Source organism: Cibotium barometz, chromosome 5, assembly GCF_041138505.1.
Source record: "Cibotium barometz isolate CiBa-2024 chromosome 5, ASM4113850v1, whole genome shotgun sequence".
Taxonomy (NCBI): Eukaryota; Viridiplantae; Streptophyta; class Polypodiopsida; order Cyatheales; family Cibotiaceae; genus Cibotium; species Cibotium barometz.
Genome location: NC_141050.1, coordinates 26139175 through 26159795, shown reverse-complemented (window position 1 = coordinate 26159795; position 20621 = coordinate 26139175). Strand labels below are relative to the sequence as shown.

The window sequence follows — 20621 nt, the reverse complement described above, 5'->3', positions numbered from 1 at the left end:
CATGTAGCATATCACTATATATATATACATAAATATACACATACCTACATACATATGTACGTATACATATGTATGTAGGTATGTGTATATTTATGTATATATATATAGTGATATGCTACATGTAGACTTATAGTATGTACTATGAATAATGGCCTTGTGTAAAATTTAAATTCACCTCGATGATTGCTTGGCGGATGTATTGGAACATGAAGCGGCCACTTGTCTTTCTACCGGCTTTCCCGGCATCCACCGCGCATAGGAAATACGTGCCAAGAGGCCAAGACACGAGGATGTTGATGATGCTTCTCCTCTTCCAATACTCCATCCATTAGAGAGGATGCTACATCCATACTTGGCCCATCCCAAACGAATGGAATTAAGTGATCCTTCTCCTCGCTGAGCTTTTCTTCGCCCTCATCTCAACGTAGCTCACTCCCGTCCATCCCTCGCATGGACCGACGGCGGCAATGGCCATGACCATCCTCTTCCATTGCGAGGTTTGAAGAACATGAAAAGAGAGATTGCATTCGATGATGGTGCGTGCAATCTCGATCTCCGCCACTCGTTGCCGCTCTTTGACATAGGCCTTCAGGTTGCATTCGATGATGGTGCGTGCAATCTCGATCTCCGCCACTCATTGCTGCTCTTTGACATAGGCCTTCGTGTTTTGAGTGGCATGTAAAGTGGGTTGTATAAGCCCTCTAGCACCGGCATCATCGAAGGGATGTCATGACTCGTGGTCACTTTGATTGGAAGCTTAACCCCCATCCTTCCCCAATATTGACACTCGCACTACCGGATGCCGAAGAGGGCATGAGTGTCTCTTCCTCAAGCTCTTGTTGTCGAAGAGGTTGGTTTGCCCTTGTGTTCTCCGCTTGCAAAAGAGAGTTCTCCCTAATCACCTCATCGGCAATGGCTTGTGGCATGGATTGACATCCGGAGATTCCACCTCCTCCCAACTGTGCCATGTAACGAAGCAATCGAGTGATGGTGCTATTCCCTTCGAAGCCGCAATACCGACATTTCCAACGCTTTCCCCCCGAACCGGCGATGGAGGGTCCAAGCACTACGGTGAAACGATTCCATGTGGGATTGGTAGGCTTAGGCATGATGGATTGTGAAAGGGAGAGAGAGTGTGTATGAGAGAGGGAGAAAAATGAAATGAAATGATATATTAACGTCTCTAAGAGGCCATGATGGCCTATGAGACCAAAACTGAGAGTACATTTGAAGTTGGTGTCTCATCAAAGAGAGAGAGAGAGAGAGAAAGAAAGAAAGAAAGATATATTAACGTCCTGTCGAGGCCAAAGCTGACCTATAGGACAGATCAGAATACATCTTTGGTTACAATCCACTTCGGGGTATCGGTTAAAGAAAAGTGCATGTGGGATCAAAAAGAAACTAACTTCAAAGCTCTCATGACTCATGAGAGTTACATGTTACAATGGTAAAATCACCATGTGCTTAATGTGATTAGATATGTATAAGTATCAAGTTCATGTCCTTCAAAAGGAGGGTGGACCTTTAAAATCTTTGATGATAGCTTTTCCTCCTCTATAGACCGCCCACTTCCCTTGTTTCCTTGCTTCTCTGACTTTGGCCAGTTCCCCCGCTCTATTCTTTAGTTGTAGTGGGGTCAACTCATCAGAGAGTGTGAAAGAAAGAAAGAAAGAAAGTTGTATTAACGTCTTCAAAAGGCTAAAATGACCTATGAGACCAAAAGGTTACATCATATCCATGAGGTGGGTACAAAATAGTAATAAAGAAGGATAACAAAAATCCAAAACTATAAAATTTGATCTAGGTACATGAGCAGAGAGCTCTCATATCACCCTAATACATCCCTCATGGGCCGCTATGGCATGGTGCTCAAGGTGGTAAAACTGAGTAGGCACGAGAAGGTCATGCGATGATGGGAGATGATGGCCCGGACCCTCCTATGGTGGCGTGGCCGTGGGCGAGGGGCATGGGGTCTAGGGCGTCAAGCTCTGCATAACTCAGTGGCTTTGTCGAGTGTCACACCTCTCAACCGAGCTCCTACACTAGCCTGTGGTCCGGGTGGTGGGTGGATCGGCCCTCAAAGCGCTGGTCTGGAAGAAGTCGGTGAGAGCTCTCTATGCTAGTTCTCGAGCAAGTACAACTGATCAGGATCTCACTAAGGACTCCCTGTGTCTGCGGCGCTCTAGAAGAAAAAGTCCCAGGCATCTCTGATTCGGTGATCCTGGAAAGTGATCTGAACCCACCTCGGAAGAGGCTGTGGCAGAGAGAGGGTGCGAGTCTTGAGAGTTGAGAGGGAGAGTAGAGTGTGTATGTATGAGCCTTGAGGGAGGAAGAGAGAGGGTGTGTATAAGAGAGGGAAAGAGAGAGAAATAAAGTTATATTAACGTCTTCAAAAGACCCAGTGAGTACAGGCATATGCTCACTTATGGTAGTGCTATGTGTGAACAGGGCTTAACCAAGGGCACTTTTTCCCATGTGGTTTTTCCCCTTGGACATCAAGTGTGAAAGGACACTCTTAACATATAATATTTTGTACTTCTATATTATATGGATGTGGCACACATGCAAGGGTTGACTTGCATTTTGTGAATACCACACTTTTGGCTCTCTCTCTCGTTTCTGTGTGTGAGCTATTCTACCGTGCACCTAACCCTAATGTGCAGGTTTGTGTGTGTGAGTGTGTGAGTCCAACACCCAACATTTGGTATCAGAGCTGGGAGCTAGCCCTGAAATTCTGTTGCTGGAAGAAAGCCTGCGAAATTCCGTCGACGCTGTGTTTTTCCGTCGCCGTCCGTCCGACGTTTCCGTCGCTGCTCCACCGTCCGGCCACCAGAAACGGGCGGCACTAGCCTCTCCAACCGGCGGTGATACTCCGCCCAGCACCCGCTGCGTCCATCCGAAGGCGCTCCTATCCGGCCGCCTACAGACGCGCCGTCCCGACCACCCGCCCTTGCCCTTCCAAAACGGGTGACGTCCTTCGCGCTGTCCGCTGCTCCGACCTCCGCACGCAGCGCCGTCTTGCTCCATTCCGGCCGGCACGTCCGGCTCCGACCTCCGCTCCCGGCGGCCAGCGCGTTCCAGGTCCCCCCCTGCGCCCTCCGTGCTGGTCCAAGGCCGCCGGCGGGTCCTGCCCGACTCCAGCGCCGCCTTCGTCTGCTGTTCGCACCCTCCGACCTGAGCGCCCGTCACCTGCCGACAGCTCCGACCTGAGCGCCCGATACCTACCGACACTCCAGCGCCGTGCACGACTCCAGGCCGCCGGGTCCTGCTGTAGCTACTAGCGCTTGCTCTCCGCCTCAGGCAGCTCGTCGGCACACCTCAGCCTGCCCACCTCGACACCTGCAGCTCCTCGACACTCTGCACACCTCCATCTGGCTGCCAGTACTGCCCACGTGTGCAGGTACCTTTGTTTCAGCAAACAGATAAATTAAACAAAGTAAACAAAATAAGCTTTGTACGCACTCTGCTCCAGACTCGACAAATTTTGGGGGTTTGCCAGGCAGATTTGAAAGCTTGCAAGTGGTACAGGATTCAAGCAAATTGGGGGATTTCTCAATTTCAGGACAAATTGAAAAAAATTGGGCATGTTGCTTTGCTTGCAATCTGGGGGTTTTCAAAATTGAGCTCAAAATCAGCAAATTGAACCTCTTTCATTTGCAAAAATTTGGGGCTTTTGTGAAAATTGGCCAATTAGATGCACATTGAAGCAATTGGAGTGCATAAAAATTGGGGATTTTCTGATTGGAGCATGTAATTGGGCATTACAGCTGTGATTTGTCGCGTATGTATACACATTGTGTGTAATTGGACAGTTTGGTGCAGGTTTACACTTGCTTTGGTTTGCAGGCATACATTTGCACAGGACATTTGGTTGCCTGGCAGTGCACATTGGTGCTTGGTTTGCTTGCAGATATATTTTGTTGACATGGCACAGAATGCTACAGATGTATTTGGTGTACTCACCCAGGAGGACAAGCTGGATGGATCTAACTACTCCCTCTGGAGTTTCATGATCCGTAATTTGCTGGTAGCCAAAGGGCTTTGGGGCATCGTGTGTGGTGATGACACACGCCCACTTACCATACAGCCAGCCACGCCTCAAAGGGGAGGTGCTCAAAGAGCTCCTGATGTAGAACCTGCTCCCACACAAGTGCAGAAGAGATGGGACTCTAGAGATGCACAGGCCATGTCATTGATAGCCCTTTCAAAGAAAAGGACTATTATTCCGCACATTCGTTCATGCAAGACATCGAAGCTTGCATGGGACACATTGGAAGCAATGTATTAGGTACGTAACGAGGCAAGAGTTGCCTACTTGAAGAGGCAATTGGATCTTCTTTCTATGGATGAGGGTGACTCCATGGCAGATCATCTCACCAAAGTGAAAGATTTGCAGGAACAATTGCTCAACATTGATGAGGTTATCCCAGACAGACAGATGGTCACCAACACTCTTCATTCTTTACAGCCTTCCTACTTGGGCTTTCACACCTCTCTCAACCTCTCAATGAGAGGAGGTGGTGATCCCGTCACTCTTGAAGAGCTCGTGGGTTTACTCTTGCAGGAAGAGCAAACAAGAGCAAACTTATCGAGCAACCGTGGTGGAGACAAGGCATTTACAGCCAAGGATAAGGGTAAAGCAAAGAGCTTTAGGCATGGGGGACAACAGTCTAGCAAGGCTGGTCATGGACAGCCCTCTTCTGGTGGTGAAAAGTCTGACAAAGGGGATGCAAACAAGCCCAAAAAGAAGGGCAAATGTCACTACTGCCATAAGCATGGACACTACATCAGTGAATGTAGAAAGCGGATTGCAAAAGAGAAAAGGAAAGAAGCAGGCAATGCAGTAGCAGACTCTTCTGATGACAAAGCACAGCAATCAGCTAATGTAATCCAAGAAGAGTACATTTTTTTGGTCACATGCACTAGTGACACACACCAAGTGCTTCAGACAATGATATGTCTTGCATTGCGTCTGATAGACAAAATGCATCATGGTGGTGCTTCGAGCCACATCACTTCATGCAAAGATGTATTTCAGCACTTGGTTTATGCTTCAAATGGCCGCACTGTATCATGTGTAGATCACACCACATATCCAGTAAAGGGAATTGGAAATGTCATACTTATTGCAGCCAATGGTGCCAATATATGTATGAAAAATGTATTGTATGTTCCAGGGATAAAGAAAATTCTGCTCTCCGTCTCAGCCATAAACAACCAAGGTTTAAAGGTTGAATTTGAAGATGGGAAGTGTTTGGTAAAAGACCCATCAAAGGGTTATGAAATAGTCACTTCTGGAACACGATACAAAAGCTTGTATAAGCTAGACAGCTATGACAAGCGCACTTATGATGCAAATACAGTGGCTGCCCACACTCCTGCTATGCATGATGCAGAGCTATGGCATGCTTGTTTTGGGCATGTAAATTTTCAGAGTTTGATGCTTTTGCAGAAGCATCATATGGTTGATAATATGCCGCCTCTTGAGTCTCCACCAAGACATGTATGTGAGGGGTGTATTTTGGGAAAGATGCAACGAAAACCATTCCCCAAAGATGGAGCTGTTAGAGCTGAAAGTAAATTACAGCTCATACATAGTGATGTATGTGGTCAATGCGGACACCATCTATAGGGGGGCATCTTTACTTCCTCACATTCATTGATGACTACTCCAGATTTGCTTGGGCTTACCCTTTGAAAGCGAAAGCAGATGTGTTTACATGCTTTCGACACTTTGTAGCAATGGCTGAAAATATGTGTGGATGTAAAGTCCAAACACTCCGCTCAGATAGAGGTGGAGAATACATGTCAAATGCATTCAAGGATTATATGCTTCAAAAGGGCATCAAACACCAATGTATTGTGCCTTATATACCGCAGCAGAATGGTGTAGCCGAAAGGAAAAACAGATCTCTCATGGAGATGGCAAGATGCATGGTGAAAGCACAAAAGTTGCCTCACAAATTTTGGATGGAAGCTATAATGTGTGCAACTCATGTGTTGAACAGGTGTCCAACAAAAGCTTTGAAAACCATAACACCATTTGAGGCTTGGTATAGCCGAAAGCCAACAGTGGATTATATGCGTACATTTGGGTGTTTGGCATATGCACATGTGCTAGAACAACTCCGAACAAAGCTAGATGACAAAGCAATTAAATGCATTTTTGTGGGCTACAGCAATGAGAGCAAAGGATACCGTCTTTATAATCCAACTACACGAAGGATTTTTGTCAGTAGAGATGTGGTATTTGCTAAAAATTCAGAACAGCCCATGTACAGCTTGTATAAAAGCAATGATACAGGCATACAGGACATGTTTGATGGACTTTTACCCGTTGCAATTAGGGGGGATTCAGATCAGCCAGCCCCTACACAAGAAAATCCTCATGTAGAACATGTGGAACAGCCAGCCATTCAGCCAACAGCCAATTTGTGGAATCACTCAACAAAATCAACTTTTCTTTTGGCATGGGATGACCCTGGATCTTTAGAGAATCTTTCTCTCTTCTGTTTGCTTTGATCAAATTTGGCTAATTGAGGTTCAAGTTCCAGTGTTTTGAGCTCTTGAGGTGTTGGAAAGGAAAACTTTGCAGTGGATTCCTCAACTGGTGGTAAGTTGGGCTCTTCTTTGAGATCTTTAGGTGTTATATTGAGCATGGGGTTAGCCTGTAGAAGACTCTGCAGATCCACCGAGCGTGGGAAGGTGGCTTTGCGCCTCTCCAAGATCTCCTCAAGCTGGGGCTAATTTCTATGTTGCTGGCGAGGTCCAAAGAGTCCCAAGCGTCGGGCTCGTTGTAGTACCGTGGTCTGGCCTAGAGTCACGCTAGAGTGTGGTCTGGCGGGGGGTCGAGCACTCAAGAATGTGTGGCTGGATGAGAGTGTGTGTGTGAGAGTGACAAGTGTGTGTGTGTGTGAGAGAGAGAGAGAGACTCTCAAGAGAGTGACGAGTGTGGTCCGTGGGAGAGGGTGTGTATGAGAGAGAGAGAAAGAAAGAAAGAAAGTTATATTAACGTCCACGGGAGGCCGAATCCGACCTATGGGACAGATCTGGTACATCCATTTACATTCCACTCTGGGTATCGATGCCAAAGAGGCATAAAACTGAAAAAAAAATAACTCAAAATGAACTCTTAAGACTCTTAAGAGTTTAAGTTACAATGGGTTCTATTGCATCTAGTTCGAAATTGAGGTTCAAAATAAAAATAGCTATATTTCATCCATGGATGGATTTGCTCTTGAGGGGGGTGGGGTACGGAATTCTTTAATGATTGCTTGTCCTCCTCTGTATATTGCCCATTTGCCATTCTTTCTTGCTTCTTTAACTTTATTCAGCTCTGTCGATTTGTTCTTGAGTTGTAGCGGGGTGAGTTCATCAGCTATCCATACCTTTGTTCCTTGGAGAGACCTTGTTTGCTACATCACTGCTATTTTCTCATTGTTGTCCATATAGGAGACTTTTGCCTGTGTACCCTTTACTATAATAGAGATAGGGTCTCCTAAGTCCACGAAGGGGACTACTTTGCTCAGTTGTGCTGTAAGTACATCTGTATCTAATATGTACTCTTCTCGAAGCTCTCGAGCTATGTCTGCCCTATCCCAACCTTGAGGAAGACCACCGACTCTGATTACCTTTTTGTTACTTTCCATTCGTTCCTTTTCTTTGACCGCTGATATGACTTCTTTAACAAAATCTTGTGAGTTAACTGAATTTACCTTTGAAACATGGTTTGTCGTTTCTGTTTGTAGTGTTGTAGGTATGGGTCCTTCTCGTGCTTCCTCTTGCTTCGTCTTCATGGCTTGCACTTGCACTTTCAGTTCGTTGATTTGTTCATCTTTCTTGATAGTCTCGTGTTTCAGTGCTGCTAATTCTCCCTGGAGTTTCTTCAGTTCTTGCATGAGGTAGGCTTCCCATGGTGTCGGCTTGCTCACGGGTGGAGGAATGGGCGGTAATCGTGAAGCGGTGACTGAGGCAAAAGACTTCTTACTTTCCATGTGTTGCTGCTGATAAAGGAGAGGGCTGTTGGTGGAACGAGTCCCCCCCTCAAGGGTACCCTCTCCCCTTTGGGGGAGACTCAGAGAATGCGACCTACAAGATGCTCAGCTACAGATGGAGGGGAGAGTTATGTTGCTGCCTTGGGGGCCTGAGCAAGGGTGGGTGGGGAAACGGGCGAACTGCAGGCAGAGAGAGAGAAGCGAAGAGAAAGGGTGGGGAAAGGGGGCGAAGAGAGAGAAGGCGGTGGGGAGGAGAGAATCGAAGAGAAAGGGGCGAAATGCAGTGAAGCGAAGAGAAAGGGGCGAAATGCAGGCAGAGAGAGAGAAGCGAAGAGAAAGGGTGGGGAAAGGGGGCGAAATGCAGTGAAGCGAAGAGAAAGGGGCGAAATGCAGGCAGAGAGAGAGAAGCGAAGAGAAAGGGTGGGGAAAGGGGGCGAAGAGAGAGAAGGCGGTGGGGAGGAGAGAAGCGAAGAGAAAGGGGCGAAATGCAGTGAAGCGAAGAGAAAGGGGCGAAATGCAGGCAGAGAGAGAGAAGCGAAGAGAAAGGGTGGGGAAAGGGGGCGAAGGGGTGGAGTAAGAGGACATGCGTGAGAGAGAGAGAATGTGTGTCATGGATGTTGTGAGAGGGAGAGGGGGGCTGCCTTGGGCCCTTAGAGCCTCGTCAAGAGACTCAAACGGGCAGACATGGGCAGAAAAAAATTCGTTGACCGCTGTGGACCCCTCGATCAAGGACTCGAACGCTTCGAACACCTCTAATGGTTCAAGGCGCACCTCCTAACAACTATGCAAGGAACTACTAGGGGTGACCCCAGCACTCAAGCATAGGAAACCTTTCCTTCATGGGAGGAAATTCACAGTAAAGAAGGATCACCTACTACCACTTAAATGGTTACAGACCATGCCTAGTGCCCACCAATGGAGTGATAGAAAAATCAACTTTTGCAATAGTCTCGAGACATGATTGGTTGTGTCCCTAGCAAACATAACCCCATTGTTGTTGATGCTCTTAGTCGAAAGACCACCATTCTGACCATACAGGAGTCCATTGTGCTCGAGATTCAAGGCAAAGATTTGGATATTATGAAGGCATAGTATGCGAACTCCCCATAATTCAAGACTCGGTATAACTTGGCCCCCTCATTTCAAAACCGGGTGCTTGTACAACTGGTTGTGCTACAAAAACTAGCTATGTATACTAAGGGAGAAAAGACAGGCACTTCTTCATGATGCCCATGATTCTCTTGTTGGGAGTCATCGCGGTATCAACAGTACCTTGGAGAAGTTAGAGGTGTTGAAGTTCATGGTAGAGCTGCAGCTAGGTATAGTGCTCAGCTATGGAGGTTGAAAGATCTTCATGTCATAGGACTCAATGTGTAAAAGAATAGAGAGAGAAGAGATAGAATCAAAGCTCTTAGAGAGAGAGTGGAGTACATGACTAAATGATGGCTTGATTGATTCAATGAAGTACAAGTACCTTTATAGGTTACAAAGATTCTCCTCCTAAAATCACTGCTTATGTCAAATCACACACAAATATCTAGATATTATTGATATCCTTCTAAGAGGTGGTTCACACACAAACATTACCACACTCATAAGAGTGGGTTCACACACAACTAGGACCTTGATTCCCAACAAAACTCCCCTCAAGGGATTACCTCATACTGTGTCAAGGATAAATCTAGGCTCATGGTTTCTCATGACACATTTCTTGGTCAAGAATAAATCGCATGGCTCTAGTTTCACATGCCAGTTATGGGATCCCATCAAGGTTGCTGCCATACATATGTACGGATCCGTACAAGACGGTACAGCCGTACGGTACGGTATGGTACCGTACTGTACGGATCCGTACGGAAACGTTTTAAAAAAATAAAAAATTGTGGAGTGTGGCGACCATGCGATTGTAGATAAGCGACCAAAATTTGGGCATTTGTGTGTACTTGCAAAATCGTGTCCCCTGTGTGTACTTGCAAAACTCTACAGAGCAAACTTCTTCGCTCTCTCTCACGCCCAGACTTAATCATGCCGCGCAAGACTAACCCGAACTGGGCAATCCACACCAATGTCCTGAGGGTTGTTAACACCCCTTCTCAGCAAGGGTCAGGTACTCGACTATGGGCATGCAAGTATTGCGGGGAGCAGTACACTAGCACCATAACTCGCGTCATCAAGCACATGACAGGTATCGGGTGCACCAATCAATGTGGTCCATGTGATAAAATACCACAAGCGGTGAGGGACCAATTGATTGCGGAGAATTGTCCTGCAATGGGTGGTGCAAGCAGTGTTAGAGGTGGTGAAAGTACGCAAGATGCTCTCCATGATGCTTTTATTGGAGATGTTACAGGTTCAGGTACAGTAGATGAGGGTGAAAGGCTTTCGGCTTCAGCCCAATCCACCACAGGCAGGAAGAGAGCACGTATTGCCAATGATGAGGACCGCCTGCCACAAGATGCGAGAGGTACAGGGGAGGCATCAAAGCAATCCACTCTGCGTTCTTGTATCTCATCACAAGCTTGGGTAAAGGAGCGGCAAAGGGTGGCAGAAATGGAGATTTGTCGTACTCTTATTGAGTGTAATATATCCTTCAATGTGTTAAGGACAGACCAATGGAAAAGAATGGTGAAAGCAATTGCGCAGGTAGGGCCTACTGAGACGTGGACAGGTCTTGAGTATACGAAGATGCGTACATCCATGTTGGATGAGCAGAAGGCCTTGATAGACAAGGCGCTCACTCCTGTGAAAGTAGGTTGGCAGGAGTTTGGATGCACTATTATTTCAGATGGGTGGGCAGACATTCGCAAGAGGCACATAATCAATATCCTTGTGTCATCTTGCTTGGGCACCTATTTCTTGCGTGCCGTGGATGCAGGGAGAGCAGGCGACAGGATCACAGGGGAGTTCATTTATGGCCACATTCGACAGGCTATCCTTGAGGTTGGGGAGGACAATGTTGTGCAGGTGGTGACCGACAACGCCTCTAACTGCAAGGCAATGGGTCAAATGGTCGAGGTAGAGTTTCCACATATAGTGTGGACTCCATGTGCTGCCCATTGTCTTGATTTACTTATGGAAGACATTGGGAAGCTTGTTTGGGTGCAGTCCATTGTTGCAGATGCTGTAAAGATCACCACCTTCTTCCGCAAGAAGCATCAGGCTCTTGCCATCTTTCGGAGCCATAGCCCTTTGGATATGGTGAGACCCTCCAAGACCAGGTTTGCCTACATATTCTTGGTCTTGGACAGGCTCTACAAGATAAGAGATTCACTATCATCAACAGTTGTGGATCCAAGGTGGCGAGACAGATGCATCATTCAGAGGATGAGCGTACAAAATACTTGCAGAGGCGGATCCTGGATGATGATTTTTGGCAGCAAGTTCATAGCCTTTCAGTTGCACTTAAGCCCGTGTATGTGCTTCTCCGACTTACAGACATGGAGGGCTCAACTTTGGGGCTGGTCTTTCATTTGTTTATGCAAATGAAAGACCATGTTGCTCAGTGCTCCATGATGACTGCTCAACGGTAAGCAATAGTTCTAATTTCTTCCTCTTTCTTTGATTTTTATGACTTCTCGATTCTCGATTCTCATGACATGTCAGGAGTTAGGACTGACATGTGTACACTTAGCACTATAACCCAAGACGTGTATTTTCAATCTCTCATTTTCAGCCGAGGTGAGATCTTGGACATTGTAGACAAACGGTGGACATTCATGAGCCGTCCCATCCATGCGATGGCTGCCATGCTCCATCCTCTCTACAGGTCACCAAAGCTATGGAATAATACTGCTTTGAGCATGAAGCAGTCAGAGTATGTTGGAAGGATGTTCTCAGAGGAGGAGCAACTTCAGATCGATAGAGAGTTCACCACTTACATGAGTGGTATTGGTGCTTCATTTGCGAGACCTGTGTCATTGAGGAAGGAAGCCATGAAATTCCCTTTGACATGGTGGCACTCTTATGGAAGGGTTGGTCTTCCAAACCTTTCACGAGTTGCTCTTCGTGTTCTATCTCAGGTAACTTGTAATTAATCTCTAAAGTATAGTCTTCGGAAGTGAAGCTTGATGTTTTAGCATTAAAAGATTTACAAATTTGCTCGCATTGCACTCATTTTTGCACAGGATTGCTCAGCTGGAGCATGTGAGCGGAACTGGAGCTCATACTCTCTTATACACACTAAGATTCGGAATCGCCTTAGTACTTCTCAATTAGAGAAGTTGGTGTATTGCAGAGCTAACATGAGGCTCGTGCGAAGCTACCATGCTTTGGGGTCACCGAAGCAGGTATAAATTGAAATTTGGACTCAAGAAGAACTTAGAAGTAGAAATTTTTTTCTAGTTCAATGAATATCCAATATGCAATTTGTGGCATGTTTAAACAGGTTGATCCAACACTACTCAAAATGGTAGATGAACCCAGCCCAGAGCTTGTGGATCGGCAGATTAGAGATGAGCAAGAGGAGATTTTGAGAGCTTTACATAGAGAGCTTGAGAGCGTGGATCGTTGTGTGACCCGCTCACGTGCACGATCTCTCAGCATTCCTCTACGCCAGGCAGCTCCAGATCCAGGCTCTGCGAGACGAGAGAGCATTCGCAGGGGAAAGCTTCCAGTTCGTCGCACCCAGCAGAGGCGTGCAAACGAGGCTGTCGAACTCATTCACACTCAGATTCCCGAGGCACATGACGAGGATGCACTGGAGCTTGTTGCTGCTGAGCCAGAGTTCGATGAAGAGGGCAATGGTATCAATGATGGAGGCATGCTCTCTTCAGAAGACTCATCATCTTCATCTGATGATGAGATTTGAGACTCTTGCGTCTAGACTCTAGAGTCTAGACAACTGTAGTGTTTCATTGTTTTGCTTTTTGCACTTGTGGAAGGACATGTGCTGTAGACATGATATTTGTACTCTCTTTTATCATCTATGAGACTATGACTTTCATGGTTCTTGCTTATATCACTATGACTGTTAACATGAGGTATTGTGTAGTGGGCTTGGTAACTGATAATTGATTTAAACTTTAAGTAATGAGGTTCAGTCTTTATTTTAAGTATTTTGGTTGCTATGTCTACAAAATATTCAGGTTTCTAGGACTGTTTACAAATGGTACGTACTGTTTACGTACCTTAAAATTTGTTCCGTTCAGAAGTACGTTCCGAACGTACTGATAGCGTGCCGTACACTACGTACCTTACCACCTTGGATCCCATGGGTAAGGACAAACAATGATCAAGTCACAAATGCACAACTGAAAACAACACACAATTCAATAATAAACAACACATATATGAGACTTTAAAAAACCCAATCATCATAACCGTAGTTTGCTTCCTGTGTGGAAGCTCTTTCTCTTCAATGATATTTACGTCTACTTTTTTGTGAAATCAGTTCTTTTCATTGTGGTTGTCAATCTCCTGCATCTTTTCATCCCCTTCAATAAAAGGCCACAGGCCCTCTCTCATTAGACTAAACTTCAGCTTAGTGTGCCAGGTGTGGAATCCCTCCCCATTGAATATTTCAATAAACATGTGGGAAGCCATTTTATGCTTTGAATCTAGGAAGGTCTTAACAAAGGAATGTATCCAATGCCAGTGCCTAATTTCGTACAAATAATGCCCCAAAAAATAAGTTCAAAAATTAGGGTTTTTTGAAATTAGAGTTTCCAAAAATTAGGGCTTTTCAAAATGATGTTATAGGAGGCTGTGGTAACACTTTAATGCTTGGTATGTCCTCACTTTTGAAAAATCATGAAAGATTTGCGATTAATGTTCTGATTAAGCTCGATTTGCAGAAAATTAAAAAATCTCTTATGAATACCTTCTGTTTGCTGGTTGATGCTGTCGTGGAGACTTCCCTCTTTTTTTGTTGATTCAGCTATTGGGGTTGGTGCTGGCAGCCAAGCTTAGTTTATATAGGTGGCGACCTTATAGACAGACGGGCAGCTCACGGCAACAAAGCAGCAGCATGAAACAGCAAGGCGAACAAGCAGGTGGCGCTACATTTTTTCAGAGATCCATCCCCCTCCCATCCCCTACACGGCAGGGAATTACTCTCCAGAGAGCAGAGACACTTAGAGCCCGCAGGAGACAGAGGACACCTGGCTTTCGGACACCACGCCTATACCAGAGAGAGATGACAGAGATCAGAGCTCAGTTTCGCAGAGAGGGTGCGGAGCGACTGGCTCGCTTCAGAGCACACCCATGCATGTTCTTGAGGGAGCTGTGGACACTCCTCTCATTGATGTATACCATTTTATACCCCCAGTATGGTACAGGATGGAGCTAGCTAGGTTGCATATCATGATTGTATACTCCATGCATATAGCTTTGCATTCTCCTAGTAGTAGAGCTCCATCCCCTGCACACCCAGATTCAGCTTTTTTGTTCAGTACTTTTTCATTTTGTTGGGATGACAGAGGATACCCCATACAGGTACTCCGATTTGTCTCATAGGCCGAGTTCGGTCTTTTGGAAGACGTTAATAAAATCTTTCTTTCTCTCTCTCTCTCTCTCTCTCTCTCTCTCTCTCTCTCGGCCATACTCGTGAACCCCATGCTTGACATTTTGGAGAGTGGTATACCATCTATTCAGAGCTGATGTTGCTCCCACGTTTTTATGTTCTTAGTATTCCATGACGAGTTTCCATGGACAGTTTTGTATCACCCCAGTGAGATAGCTATATTTATGTTTTCATTCTGTTTTATTTTCCATTCCATGATGAGATATGCCATGGACATTATTGTACCACTTTGATCCCGATCAAATGAACATATGTGAAACAAGTCTAAGTTTCCCATACCACAAAGGCACATTCCACATACACACCAACGAGCCATAAAAATGTGCACAAGTCATGTGTGCATATTTGCAAAAGATCATCCACATTTGCTTAAGGTTTTGAGAAGCGGCTATTTTTTGAAACGTGTACGCACAAAAGTACAATCAGTTCTCTAAATTTTTGGTTCTGGCTCTGTTTCTTGTCCCCCCACCTCTAGTTCCAAGTATACAATTGTACACCTATGATTCTAGCCTAGGCACTCTTTAGTGGGGATTAGTTTAGGATGGTAAGTTGGTGAGGGGCCCTCACTATTCTGCTCTCTACATAAGCTAATATATCTTTCTTTCTTTCTTTCTTTCTCTCTCTGTCTCTCTCTCTCTCTCTCTTCTGTGGGTGCAACTCTGTGGCTTTTACAGGAGTAGCCACGACATTGGAGCCACTTGAACGGGATCTTTGCCCATATTTAGGAATAGGGGGAACACCTGCAACATGCAGAGGAGGTAAAAGCATACACACACACATCACTGCATTCTACTCAAATACTTAAATTGCAAGTTGCAAGGAGGAGCAAAAAACATCAAAGGAATATACACTTGCGCAAAAAAATGGAATACCAAATCAAACAAACTCATTCAAATTATGGCAATGTCTTTGGGCTACAAGAAGACCAATGAATGGATGTCAAATGGCTAAGGAGCCTCATCTGGCATCTCATTAGAATACAACTTCGTCTTTGCAGAGGGCTTTTTTTTCTTTAGATAGTTGATAAGATAGTTCATCACCACCTAGGGGCTTTGGGGTTAACCGTTGCTGCTTTGGGGTAGGCTTCCTTGGCTTCGGGGTCACTCTTTTGTCCGGCTCACATGCGTCCTTTGCTAACTGATCGACCGCATCGTTGCCCCCATTGTAGATTCAACTTCACTTGCCCGTTGCATATGTGGTGTAAACGGGTCGTCCACAGTTGTCGAGCCAACCACCTTATCCTTGCCAGCATGTGAGAATTGCTCTACAGGTCAACATGTTCAGTTGTAATTAGTCACTAATTGGAAGGAAAGTACACTTCATCTGAAGATGTCAATGAGCTTACCAGTGACTTGAGTGGAGAGGTGCTCTGTCCCTTCCCGAGCCACTTCATGTGCAAACCCAAAATTTTCCTTCTTTGTACCTAGAAATCCAATGTGATATATAAAATGCATGCAATATCTTAAAATACTGATGGAATAAAACCCATGTTTAACTTACCAGAACTATGCTCTTTTTTTACAATTGTTTGCTTTTGGCCCATCATCCTCTTTGCCCTGGCAAGAACTTCTTGGTTGCAGTCCCTTGCAACACAAGCACCATACTCTCTGCAGATATGAGCAAAGCATAACATGTGGTAGACATGGCAGCAGGGCAGTGAGAAGGCATCTAGTGCAGTATCATCAAATGGACACCCACACCCTGTGCACACTCCAACTATGGTGCTTTGTTGGTTGCCCTCAACAATAGATGGAGGGAGAGGCATGATTGCAGTCGGCACTCTTGTCTCACATGTCATATCCATGCTACCACAAAAGTTTAGGTAGCCCATCTCTCTTTCATACTCCATCTCAGTTTTAGCAAGTAGTGTCTATAAAAACAAGAAAGAACAATCAATTAGTGTACATGCTAGTGCTATGTATTATATAGCACATAGCACAAACCAATAGCATAGAAGCTCTTCAATAGCACACAATAGCAGACAATGACAAACATGCGTATAGTGCATGGGAGTATTGCAATACTTGACAATCCCACGTGGAATGTGCAATATAGCTCATAATAGCACATTTATGTTGATGCATCTTACACAAGTACAACAAGCACTTAATGTGCTATGCAGTATATAGCACACAATAGCTGACCAAAAACACACATTCTAGTGCAATGCATTACATAGCACACATATGAAGACAATAGCTCATGTGCAAGTGCTATGGCTTATGTAACACATACTAGTAGACAATAGCAAATGTATTCTTGGCTGCTATATAACACACAATAGCAGTCAATGCCACACATGCCTGGACAAAAGAGCACTAATGCTTTTGATTGCTATATAGCATAGAATAGCAAGCAATAGCACAGATGCAAGTGCTATGCAATAACTGGTATACTCTTGGTTGCTATATAGCAAACAATAGCATGCAATACCACACATGCCAGTGCAATGCATTATATAGCACACAATAGTGGATAATAGCACATATGCTCTTGGTTGCTACATAGCACAGAATGGCAAGCAATAGCACAGATGCAACTGCTATGCAATAACTGGTATACACCATAGCACTGATGCATGTGGACTGCAGCAAAGAATAGCACCCCATAGCACACCATAGCACATATGCATCACCTTGTAAATCTCCTGACTGCTATATAGCACACAATAGCAGTCAATAACACACATGCCAGTGCACAGCATTAGATAGCACATGCTAGTGGACAATAGCAAACATGCTCATCTATGCTATATAGCATAGGATAGCACTTAATAGCACATACTAGTATGCTATGCAATAACTAGTATGATCTTCTATGCTATATAGCACCATAATAGCAGACAATAGCAAACATGTTAGTACAGTGCTTGTGAATAATCTGCTATAGAATGCTAGTTAGCACACAATAACATACAGTTATCCCATTCTACTGAAATGCAGTATATAGCACACATTGAGGACTATAGGAGACATACAAGTGCTATACATTAGTTAACACAAACACGCAGAAAAAAGCAAATAGAAGCCTGGTGCTATATAGCACAAAATAGCACATATGCTTTTGATTGCTATTCTGCATGCAATAGCACATATGCAAGTGGGATGCATTACATAACACATAGTAACAGACAATAGCAACTGAAGTTGTGCTATGCTTTGCATATCTCACCTGCAACAAACAATAAGAGACATATTCTATTGAAGCTATGTAAAGCTCATTATCAGATACTGGGTGACTACCTTTGCCTCGAGAACAGTTTCTTCTAACTGCGCAATGTTGTTGAGAGGCTTGGCCTGGAGTTGAGACATCAAAGCAAGTAGTCGGTCACGGGTTTCCTGATCTTCCATGGAACTAATCTCCCCCTGAAGCATTGTAACAATGTTACTCGAGTGCTGGGCACCCTCAGCCCTATGGAGGTCGCGCACGGCAACGTAAACTTGAGATCTTGCATCTTCAACAGCTGACCTTGCCACCTGTAACCTCTCTTGTGCAAACCTCTTCATGCTGTGTATCTGTTGCTTCTGTTCATCATCAAATAGTGTCACATGCCCTTGTTGTACACTTGCACTTACATCGTCTGTTTTGGTGAAGCGTGTACTTCCATCTTCCAATTGAGATTGCCTTGTTCTCCCACTCATCTGATCTTCCCATCTCTTACACTTGTTCTGAATATTGTGCCTTTCCTCTGAGCTTTTCATGGCCTGTTTTGCAAATGGAGCCCATGCAATAGTGTAAATCTCCTTCGTTGGACCTGTCCTGGCAGCGGGGCAATTCTCCATCGCAAAGGCCTTTGCAAATAGTTGGCCCACTTCATACATAAATGGACCCTCTTGATAGACATCCCGGTGACGATGCACAAGCTTCTCTGCAAACTCTGGTTTAACGTGGTAAGCCTTAACCTTCTTATTGCTCCCCCCGGAAGTGGCATTGGGCACGTAAACACTGCATCCCACTCCTTCTCCAGAATGCCTTTGTTTCTAGACAATGTACGGGGATCTATACCAATGAGTGACAGCCCGCGCTCCTGATGGAACTCGTCAGCATACGACAAAACTTTGTTTGTTTAGGAGGCACCACTTTCTTGATGATGGAGTTGTCAAACACCAGCCTTGATGAAGAAGCTTTCACCATCCTACACAAAGCAACCATGACCTCCACATTGAAGTAGTTCCAAGGGCTCTCTCTCTTCGCCCCATCGGTGTTGCAGCGCCATGCAACCACCTGCTTTGCCCCATCACCGCCCGAGACACCACTTCACTAGAGAGACCTCTTCCATCTATTCTGATCATGTCTACCGCATCCTTTCCGACCTCGACCCCCACATCCCACTTGATGAGCTTACTACACACCTCTCAGCCACCCTCCATACGTCCGCTGCAGCTGCCTTCCCACACTCCAGAGCCACCCCTACATCACGAGGAGGGACTGTCCCACAGAATAGCTAGTACGACGAGGAATGTCTCCTACTCTATTTGGTCTATACATTGACGAGATCTTGGATTACATAGATAGACAGGGAGGACCAGGAGCACATTTGGCAGGAGTCTTGATATTGTTCTTATTTCTGATTCACCAGAGGCTGCAGAGGCATTTAGATGCATTACGGGCCTTTTGTGAGGACCGGGACCTTACTGTGAACCTTGGAAAGACCAAGGTCATGATCTTTAACACCTCCTCACAGTGGATAACTAGATCTGCAGTACAGTTTACATACAGTGGAGAGCCTGTGGAGTATGTTACCTCATATGTATACCTTGGGATCACTTTTGCTGGACCTCAGTTCTCGATGCGGAAGGCGGCCGACGCTAGATTGACGAGGGGATATGTAGCCCTTGGCTCACTAGAGAGGCAATGCTCACAGATACAGTTTCAGGAGCCGAGGACGAAGCTTTTGGCTATTTGATACTCTAGTTACACCTGCACTACTGTATGGTGCTTCCATCTGGGGTCCTAGCTTATACCACAGGAAGAGACAGAGGAGAGAGCTGGCCGAGATAGATACAGAGGAGGTATATGATGGGTGGAAGCCGATGGAGAGGCCCCTAGTGGCGATGATCTCACACATGATTAGGAGTAAACCATCAGTGCCACATGAGATTGTGCGGGCAGAGATGGGCGCTGCACCGATAGTGACAAAGGCTCTATTCGAGACAGTGACATACTGGCATAGGCTATGGGAGCTTCCACTTGATATATACCCCCGGCTAGCCCTGGAGTCCTTGAGACAGTTGACACTTGAGGGAGATACAGAGTGCTGGTATGCACAGGTAGGCACTTTGTTTGGCATGCACGGTATGCAGATGGAGGCACTCCCCCCCCATCCAATACAGCATAGAGGCCCCGTCATTTGCTCTCAGCCGCTGTTTCCCAAGCTTCCAAGAGTGTTTCGGGGTGCTATTCACTCTCCTACACACTCCCAATGATTGAAATTCAGCAAAACAACTCTCTTTCTTCTTGTAATTTCTGGTCTTTTTGCTGAAAACCCTCATTTCAGCCTTCCTTTCTCAAGTTGAACCATAGGGGAAGCTTTCCCAAGATTCCCTTCATCCTCTTGAAGACTTTTGTTGTGAAGGATTGCAATAAATCGAAGATTTCATCACACCAAGCACTTCCATCGTGAAGACTTCCGTTGTCATCGACTCTACTTGCAATTGGTAAGCTTTTATGCTTAAATATGGAAGCAAGTAGCAAGAGGGAGGAACCGGATTCCAAGATCACATGCCCTGTGTAGGGTTCTCTTGTCCTATGTGCTCTCTTGCAGATTGTTCCTACCATGTGCTGGTGGAACAATAGAGAGCATATGGTAGGGAACATGGGTACACTAGCTATCTCTACACTTAGAACACTATGGACAGCCATACAGTGAATGTTGGAGATGCTAACACAAGAGACGAGGACAATGAAATGCATGTCTCAAATGCTTTATAGGATGAGCAGACTCATGTGGTGCACACTAGGGAACATGAATATGTGGCACAGCCGTCGCGTGGGAAAGAGAAAATGCAGGAAGAAGAATCCATAGTCTTAAGGGCTGAACTTACTCGTATGCAGGCTCTTCTCCATGCACAACAAGAAGAATTGAAGCTCTACTGCCGTGAGGATCC

The 20621-nt window shown here is 45.4% G+C and overlaps 2 protein-coding genes and 1 pseudogene across 4 annotated transcripts in view; all 3 read left to right on the top strand.

Annotated features, from left to right (window-relative positions):
• The window catches only part of LOC147638292 (non-functional NADPH-dependent codeinone reductase 2-like), a 96435-nt gene that overhangs the window by 20755 nt on the left and 55059 nt on the right, over nucleotides 1-20621 (top strand). The gene's annotated exons all lie outside the window — the stretch shown is intronic.
• On the top strand, nucleotides 10020-11591 carry LOC147638295 (uncharacterized; annotated as a pseudogene).
• Nucleotides 11668-12865, top strand: LOC147638294 (uncharacterized). The gene is made up of 3 exons (XM_086798203.1): nucleotides 11668-12013; nucleotides 12119-12280; nucleotides 12379-12865. Exons 1-3 carry the CDS (start codon nucleotides 11711-11713, stop codon nucleotides 12799-12801), a joined length of 888 nt encoding a protein of 295 aa, XP_086654329.1. The 5' UTR covers nucleotides 11668-11710; the 3' UTR covers nucleotides 12802-12865.